Raw genomic sequence first — 9,532 nt, forward strand, 5'->3', positions numbered from 1 at the left:
TGCAGCAGCCCGGGCTGAGACACAGGACGGGAGAAGTGTGGGGGGGGGGCGCTGAAGCCCTTGGGCCTGGGCAGAAGTGTGACTGGGAAGGCGCGACCCCCTTTGCATCACTCCACGGCCCCCCTGAGGGTCGCGCCCCACAGTTTGAAGACCCCTGATCTAGAGTCTCTTTAAAGTGGCAGTGCAGGAAACATCAAATAAAGCGACTATGTGCTCCAATTGTCCCTATTGTAGCTTATCCTATATAATTGAAATATTGTGAATGAGAATAGAGTAAGGCAACCAACTCTACACTGGTTCTATATGTCCCTATGGACCAGCAGAACCCTTGCACCAGCACTTTTGCCACACACCGTCAATTTGCCTGCCCGGGACTACCATACCCAGCGTCCCTAGCGCCATGAGGCGCCAACATGGTTTTCTATGCGCCAGCTGGCGCATAAAAGCGGCCTTCGGCTGCCGCAGCGCGGGAGCCCCTACCGACCAGCAGAACCCTTGCACCAGCACTTTTGCCGCACACTGTCACTTTGCCTAGCCCGGGACTACTATACCCAGCATCCCTACCACACTGAGGCGCCAATGTGGTTTTCTCTACGCCACCCGGCGCATAAAGACGGCCGTAGGCTCCCGCAGCGCAGGACGCGCGTGGGCGGGCCCATCTGCGCCCGTCCGAGCCCGGAGGAGGCCGGGCTGGGCCATACTATTACCACTTCGATACCGGGATGACTTACCTTTGCTGTGTAAGGTACTGTGCAAAAATTGCGTATTGGTATTATTATCAGGGATCTCCAAAATGAACAAACGCATCTGGCACTGGGAAGGGAGTCGTGGGGACCCTTGATGCTTTCCTTTTGAGGGCAGAATCAGCAATAATTCACGAGATCGAGCTCACAGAGCGCAGGTTATTGTTGGAGCCCCAGTCTTCCCAGAGTCAAAATTCTCCTGCAGGGCCCCCTCTGCAACTTAACACCAAACACACCTTCCTTCAAACAAATCAGTCACAACCTATAGAGCTAGATTTGGAATCCGCTACATCCTCTGAGTCAGCAAATAGACCAAGTTGGCCTAATGTAACCACGAGGGGTCAGAAGGCCTAAGTAAGTCAAGGCAATATCCATGAACCTCCATCAAAGAAGAGGAAGGGTAGGGGTCCACAGAAACAAAAACAACATTCGCCAAAAGCTCCGAGATGCAAAACTAAACCCATTGATAGAGACTGCAGCCAGGGGCCTAGTATACTGCCAACGTCTGTTGCAATGAACGGTCCATCCTCATGGTTGCAGGAGGAGGATTTTTGGAAGAGGTTAGAGACAATGGTATCAGTTTTTTTGGACCCATTGTCACAGAAATTATCCAAGATCAAGGATGGACTAACCAAACTAGAGGGGCTAGCAACTAGTATTCCCCCAGCTCACCTGGATATATGCAGAGGCGCTGAGACGCTGTCTAACAGGGGGATGGGAATAGCGACCAGTCAACCTGTAAGCAACCTGATAAGTGGACAAGTACAACGTCCGAGTACATATACCAGTATGGTTAGAGACTCAGCAGACCGACCCCCACATCAAAGAGAAATACCCTCCCCACCAGTTCATCTAGGGATCCTGCAATGTTCAGAAGGCCCGAACTCTACCCGTATGCAGTTTATAACATCTTCGAACGGGCATCTGACTGTTATGGGGAACACTATCTCAGGGGATGGGGTGAGAGCAACAAATAGACAGAACTCTCGGAGATTTAATCTGGGAGGATTTAGCAATCCAAATCTGAATTTGCATCTCCCGCCAGAAGCAACTGCTTACACGGTTGTGCTGGCAAATGTCCCCTCTTTACCGCCCAATGTTCCTGAACATTGGTCAACACTGAGGAATAAGTTGTTGCACTTACTGAGTGCCAGGACTGGTATGACCAACACCCTCTTCTCGGAATTTAAGATGGTACGAAGAATAGGATGGGTAGGTGAATCAACCAAGTCATTAGCTGGCGATTGCTCGGATTTGACATGTAGATCCCCAAGCCTGGTGCAATCTATCCTCGATATGGCTGGGAATCGGTCTATCATGATGCAGGGCATAAATATTCTGCCACTGGGGAACTTTTATCAACCCCCTAGAGTCCCATGGTATAACCCAGTGGGGGAGACACTTCCAGGGAAGAGACAGCCTATATATGCTGTCGCAGTCAGTAATCGTTATGAAACTTTTAATTCATTAGAAGATTTAGACTGACTGATCTATCCATTAGTCATTCCTTTAACCCATGAGTTTGACCTAAATACACACTGACGTGATAAAATGCATAAACATAAATCACTCTTGACCAGGCCTATATAGCTAAATGTAACCACTCTTCACCCACAGTTTTTATTTATCAGGGGGAAATGGGTATAGGCACTACTAACCTGACCCTGGGTGTGTCTTCTGAACTTACTGAATTTACAACTCTAGATCAGACGCTTTTTAACAAGGGTGGTTCATTACCTAGCAAAGCAGCACCAACTAGCCCTCTAGACAACACTGATAGAGCTTACTGCAATTTTGTATCCTGGAACATAGCAGGATTACGTTCCAAGCTGAATAATTATATTTTTTGTGAATTTGTATTAAATTATGATGTATTATGCCTCCAGGAAACGTGGGCGAAGGGAATAATCCACATCAATGGGTTCAAAACATTTCATACTCCAGCTGTTCAGGGGTCAAGTGGAAGGGCAAAGGGAGGGCTTTGCACTTTTATATCTAATAGTCTGAAAATAAAAAAGATAGAGCTGCATGCAGAGGAAACATACTTTCAATTGATCAAAATCCACGCTGATAGAAAACATTGTATTGCAGTGACAAATTTTTATAATAATATTCCCCGGTTAAAGTTAGGGATGTAGTACAGAAATTGAGCAATGATTTGAAATCTTTATGTAGTAACAACTCTAAAGTTACAATGATAATTCTGGGAGGGGATTTTAACAGCGCTCTGTGCTCATCTGTTGATGACAAATTATGCGGTTTGACAAATGAAGAAGGGATTAGCAACACCCACTTTCGACACTCATTATTGGGAGAGCTGTACAATGAAATTATTTTTAGTCTTGATTTGGGCTTTGTAAATGAGCCAAGTGCTATACGTGTTCCTATGTGCCATACCTTCAATGGTAGAGGTCTATGTAGTACTATAGGTTATATACTGTTGTCCAATAGCCATGCGTGCAGACTTCACTCTTTTTCTGTAGATGATAACTCACTGAGTGATCATTTCCCATTGTGTCTTTCTGTATTAATGCTGATAAGTAAGCCTGACAGACATGATAAGGTGTCCCAATCCTTGGCAAATATTACAATTAATAAAACAAATGGTTATTCCCTGCGCTGCTCAATGGTGGACCCCTTAGTGATCACCAAACAAGTAGTAGGTAAATGTAAATCGGCCTTTGAGACCTGCATGAGCAAAGTAGCTGCCCCAGATAGTATTTTATCTTCCTTCCAATCAATATCAGGTGCTATAAGGGAGGCTTTATGCGTCCTGAACCGAAACAAAGGAAAATCTCAGGGATGGTTCAACTCACAGTGCACGTGAGCTTATACCAACCTAAAACATGAATTACATAAGTCCCCTAGAAATTCAAAAGAGGTAAGGCAGGCAAGAGGGGAGTACAGGTTAGTGCTCAAGGAAAGAAAAACTGTCCTTAGAAATGAAGCTTGGGAATCCTTGCATAAGGCCTCCCTAACAGGAGACAGCTCAGCTTTCTGGAAAGTGGTAAAAGCACCCTTTCTGAATCATGGAAGTGGCCCGACACTTGACATCGCTATATATGAAGACCAAACGGATCGAACACTTCTCTAGGGTATATAACGGTGAGGGAAACTTTGATGTGCAAGCAGATAACAACCAAGGGGCAGTTTCCCTGGATCCTGGTCCAATATTTTGATCTCCAGTTTACACTGGAGGAAGTGAACCGGGCTCTCTCTGCAAGTCAAGGCGGTAAGGCTCCCAGGCCAGGTGGGGTCTCTGTGGATCTCTTTAAGTCAAATATGACCTTATGGGGGCCAGTTATTACCCAGGTAAATACTGCTAGCTGTCTCACCCCTTTTTTAACAACTTGGGTTGAATCCACAATCGCGCCAATTTTCAAAAAGGGGGACCGTCAGGATCCCGGATGCTACAGGCCCATTTCATTATTGGATTCTTTGACCAAAGTAGTTGGTCGTATAATCTTAGAACGTCTACATGAAAGGGCAGAGGACAATAAAGTCCTGTCTGATATTCAATACGGTTTTTGGGAGGGATTAGGGATGGCCGAACAGAGTTTAACTTTAGCTATTTTTGTTGGAAAGTATACGCGGGTGTAGAAGGGCAGGTTATTCTTAGCTTTGTGGATCTCACTGCAGCTTTCGATTTTGTGAGGCATGGAGAGCTGTTGGAGATCCTCGTGCAATGGGGGTGGACACTCAAAGTATCCACTTTCTTAGGCGCTTATATAGCGGCACCAAGGCACGAGTACGATTTGGTCTGAGTGGCGATTGCTCTGCCCCATTTCCAATAAGGAGGGGTGTTAGGCAAGGATGTGTCCTAGCCCCCTTCCTTTTTAATCTTTATATCAACAGCCTGGGCAAGGCATTGCCTGAGGGCAACCAAGACTTTCCCCAAATAGCTGGACATCCAATACCTGCCCTTCTCTACGCGGATGACGCAGTTCTGATGTCCCGCACGCAAGTAGGTTTGCAGAGGGTTTTAGATAGTTTTTCTAAGTTCATGGGCCATCTTGGCCTTAGGGTGAATACCTCTAAGACCTTTATAATGAGGTGCAGCCGTGGTAGTCAGAGGTGCCGGGATATGTTTGTAGAAGGACAGAAGATTGGGCCCACAAAGAGATTTTCTTACCTCGGAATACTCTTTGATGAAAATGATTGATGGACTCAAGCCGTATTAGCAAAAAAGCTAGCGTTTTTAAGGACTACAACTGCACTTGTTAACTTTTCGGGAAAACTGGGGAGAAGACCGCCAGTAGAGCTCATCCAGATTTTCAAAACAAAATGTATTTCTACAGCTATGTATGGGGCATGGGTGTGGGGTTTCGTTGACATGTATCCATTACAATTGGAGGAAAACACCTTTTTAAGATAGATTCTTACTGTTCTGAGTAGTACATCTTTGCATGTTTGTCATGCTAAGTTGGGCTTATCGTATATCTCCGAACTTATAAAAATGGAGCCTATTCTTTTATGGCACAGGATCTGGACAAAACCTGAGACAAAGTTGAACCGGGACATTCTAACAGATAGTTTGAAACTGGAAGGGGTCTTAAAGATCCCCTGAGAAAGGTATGTCCGAAATTTTATGTGTGACTTGGGCCACATAAAATATTTTGCCTACCCAAGTACCATGCAACTGATTACTAGAAAGGACCTAAAAAAAGAGGGTCTTCTGTTTCTGGACACATTAAGAACATCAGCAGAGATTGTAAAGACTAGTGTCCAGCATAATCAGCTGATATTAACTACTTTTAGCATTCAACCATATTTAACAATTGTACCTGGTGGCTATGACAGGTTTTTACTGGCTAGATTTAGGTTTGGGATCTTCCACAGGCTTGTAAGTTTTCCAAAAATGAACAATTGGGTCCTGGAAATGCAACTGTGTCCCTGTGACAATCACTCAGAAAAATCTACTATACATGTCCTCTTATTTTGTAGATTTTACAGTAAATTAAGGAAAGAATGGATTGTCTCAATTTTAAAATCTCGGGGGATGAGACAATGTTGCCCAGCGTTTGTTAGATTGTGGACAATAGGAATGTTCTTAAAGAAAATACTCAGCCACAGGAAATGCATTGTATTTTAATTAGCGAGGTCATAAGGATTGCCTTGGCATATTAGTACTTCTAACTTGAATTTTATAATTAATTGTATATGGTATATTTTTTACGTACTAAGAACCGTCTGTTTTTATATGCTTTTATGATTGTCTGAAAAAGCAATCGAATAAAGTTCTTTTTGACTTTGACTTTGACTATGTGTATTAACATATTTATTTGTCTCACTGCTCTGCAGGTTTTATAAGGTTCTCTAAGAGAAAAAGGTTTTTTATAATCTGGAGATTTAATAATCTCAATGAGATACAGCACTCTATCAATGACTCAACTTTTGAGGAGGAATCTATACATGCCCATGCAGGGCAAGACTAAAAATATTGTGAATGTAATAATATATTTTTAAACGACTATATTTTCATCATAATGCAGGATTTCTGTTTATTGGACTTTATTAACGTGAAGTAAATATTGTTCTACGATTGTAAAACTTTAACCAATAGGAATCTAAAATATTTAAAACTGGTGCATTGTAAGACGAGAAAGGTATCTGGTGAGGCAAGTATAACACTCTTTCGAAATGGTCGTGCCAGTTGTACACATGACTGATACAGCATCTAAATTTCAGACTAGGGTAGGTTGAAACAGTTGTAAGCTGCTTCCGGAAATGAATATATATGTACCCCTACATTCGCATATATGAAATACGGAGCATACTGGTGCATTGAGTGCACATTGCAAAGACTTTGGAATAAGTGGAAGCCCCGTACATCAGTTTTGAGCCCAAATGAGCCTGTATTCGAAAAACATACATTCACAAATAGCATCAAATTTTAGCGTGCATAGAAAAATATGAATCACGGCATATTTGAGTAAACTATATGACGCACTTCATTCCTGCGAAACACTTACCTTTGTATGCCAACAGCCCTGTCCCACAGGTGAGCACAGCCAAATATACAAGGATAGAAATCAAAATGTAATTTCTAGGTGAATTTCTCTTGGTTTTTGATTCTGAAAAGCATTCGCAGGAAAAATGTGTCAGTTTATTTTCATCAGTAAGGCATATACTTTTTATTCTCTTTTCGTGGCTAACACACTTTCAATTCCCAAGAAGCACAGAACTCTCGTAAGACAATAATGCCACATGAGACGATTCAGCAAGACCCTTAAGCAGCCCAAAGAACGGAACTTTTAAAAAGAATATAGATATATTTACAATCACACTCTGCTATATTACTGCAATGAAAGTGAAAGTGAAAGCAGGCAATCTGAAAACATCTGGAAGAAATAATATATTGGCAAATGTATCTATAATCAATTAGACCTGTAAATCTTGTGTTTATTTTTTATTAAAAAAATGGTTTACTGTTAAAGATTTTGCTTTTCATATTTCCAAAAACCCAGAAGCTTGCAATATTTTTGAACAGGGAATGATATAAAGGACACGTAAGTGAATCAGTATTGCTCCCTTTTACACGTCCGTGTAAATTGAAAGTGCAAATACAATTTAGCTTACAATGGGGCATATTATCAAGACAGGCGATTAAATTATCGCCGCTTTAGCGGCAGAAAGCAGCCGCTAAAACGGCGATAATGGGCTTGATAATATGCTCTATGGAATTCCAATTGAAGCCCATGTTAGATGTGAAGGAGTCTAACATGGGCTTCAATTGGAATTCCATAGAGCATATTATCAAGCCCATTATCGCCGTTTTAGCGGCTGCTTTCTGCCGCTAAAGCGGCGATAATTTTATCGCCTGGCTTGATAATATGCCCCCAAGCACTTGTACCCAGGTCGAAATATTAAAAGATGAATGACAAGGGAACGCACTTTCCTCAAAAAAGAACACTCTGCGAGTTGTAAAATTAATAGTACTCATATTTCCCGACAAATTTAATTCATATAATGTTATGCTTTAACTATCTTTTTTCATTTTTATATACAAAACTTCAATCAACATTTGTAGTTAGACTGTCCAATGTTTTGTAAGCTTACACTCTACACAGGGGAAGATTTCGAGCGCCCCAATTTAGTCAGATCGCTGCACAACCCCGTATTTGCTCAAGAATTATAATTAATAAGCAGAATTTATCGCATTTGAGTCCTCAGGTTTCGGATTTTATTTGGTAGAAAAATATCGCAAACCCATTCAAGGCACTCATATTCGCAGCCAAATCGCAAGCCTTTATTTCTAATATAAAAAATATATATATAATACTTTACCTTTAATCTCAAAAGGAGACATTGTGGAAGAAAGACTCGTCCTTAAGTCGGTATATAGAGAGGTTTTGGAATCATTAACGTTGGTATCGTCCAAACTCTGCATTTCAGTTTTTCATTGCTTATCTGATGCACTCTTGTGCGTCCTTCTAGGGCAACTGAATGTAGGAGAAGGGTGAGTTCCTAGTTTCATAGCTCTATATTTCGATGACCGCGCATTTTCTACTCGTGACCAGATGCATTTCCAACGTGTGTGATAATGAAATGGCAAAAACTTCCAGATAAGAAGGAAGGACGTGGTTCAACACACTTAACCACATGTAAAGTAGCATTTTGCCTGTTTAAGTAACCTGGTGAAAACTGCTGCTCCCAAGTAGAGTGGCACTGGGTTTTTATTATCTCACACTTTTGTCAGGGTCATTGTCTTACAGTGTTTTATGTATATTACCTAGGTATAGTTAGGAGCACGTTTCCATAGGGAAAGCGTTTTTTGACTTGCCTATATCTGTGTCACCATTTGATGAATCTCCACAAAATTGTCCCAAAAAAGTGTGTTTGTGATTCTTGTTGTGCATGAAAATGTTTGGGGCGCTCCATGAAGTTGGGGCTGAGAAAAAAGGGGGTCAAAAAAAGTGTTTTTCCAATATTAATTTCTCTAGAGAATTTTAGACATGACTACTGTGAACCGCTAGAAGGAATTACACCAAATTTGGCAGAAAGGTGGCTCTTGGTCCAGGAAGAACCCTTTTTGTTATTTGGTGTAAATCAATTCAGTAGTTTTGGAGATATAAAAAAATATTTGTATATAGAGAGATGCGGAACTTCCGAGGATCTGACAATCCCCATGATGAAATCTGAATGGTCGGCAACTTTTCAACCAAGAAGTACCGGCATGCATTTTGGGACTATGCATCAGCCAAGTCCTACGAAAAACCTTTAAAAAAAAGAAAAGGGTGCAGGGTAGGAATATCTTCACTCCCTAACTGTGGACCTAGGGTCCCCTGTGACCTCAACAGGGCCAATAAATCCTTTATAAAAACAAAATTGCTGCGGGAACACAATGGAACTGTGAATTTGGGGCAAAATTAAAAAGAAAAACAAGTGTGGTCTCCCTTGCTTGTTTACATAATAGCCTCTGAGTGTTCTAGGTCCCGTGGGCATGCAGGCTATTTAAAAAAAAGGAGGGGGCACAGAGGGACCCTCCCCTTGTGCTTAATTATGCCCCAGGGACCACTACCTACCCAGTGCTTAATTGTAATAATGCGGGGGCTGCTCAGACCCCCCCGAGCCTTGGGAACCACCACCTCCCCAGGGATAAATACAAAGAAATGTAGGTGTATCGCAGACCCCCGCAAGCCCCAAGTACTATGACCGCCCCAGGGCTGGAAATAAATTGACTAGGGGGGCTGCGCTGACCGCCCCGGGGACTACCGCCTCCTTGGGGCTTAATTAAATATGGAGCAGGGGGGCCACGCGGATCCCTTGTGCCCCGGCGACCACCACCT

At 42.5% G+C, this 9,532-nt stretch overlaps 1 protein-coding gene across 2 annotated transcripts in view; it reads right to left on the reverse strand.

Moving 5' to 3' along the window:
- MARCO (macrophage receptor with collagenous structure) overlaps window positions 1-8,201 on the reverse strand; it is a 199,564-nt gene extending 191,363 nt beyond the window's left edge. The window contains exons 1-2 of one of the 2 annotated variants that reach the window (XM_085647468.1): window positions 8,031-8,191; window positions 6,716-6,817 (exon numbers count right to left, since the gene is read on the reverse strand). In XM_085647468.1, the coding sequence (XP_085503594.1) occupies window positions 6,716-6,817; window positions 8,031-8,133 (205 nt within the window). In that variant the 5' untranslated portion in view covers window positions 8,134-8,191. Of the gene's footprint in view, window positions 1-6,715; window positions 6,818-8,030 lie in introns of both variants that reach the window. The other variant, XM_085647469.1, reaches the window with a different exon arrangement.
- Between the last annotated feature and the right edge of the window lie 1,331 nt (window positions 8,202-9,532).

The sequence above is a fragment of the Triturus cristatus genome, chromosome 3_2 (assembly GCF_964204655.1).
Source record: "Triturus cristatus chromosome 3_2, aTriCri1.1, whole genome shotgun sequence".
NCBI classification, from domain to species: domain Eukaryota; kingdom Metazoa; phylum Chordata; class Amphibia; order Caudata; family Salamandridae; genus Triturus; species Triturus cristatus.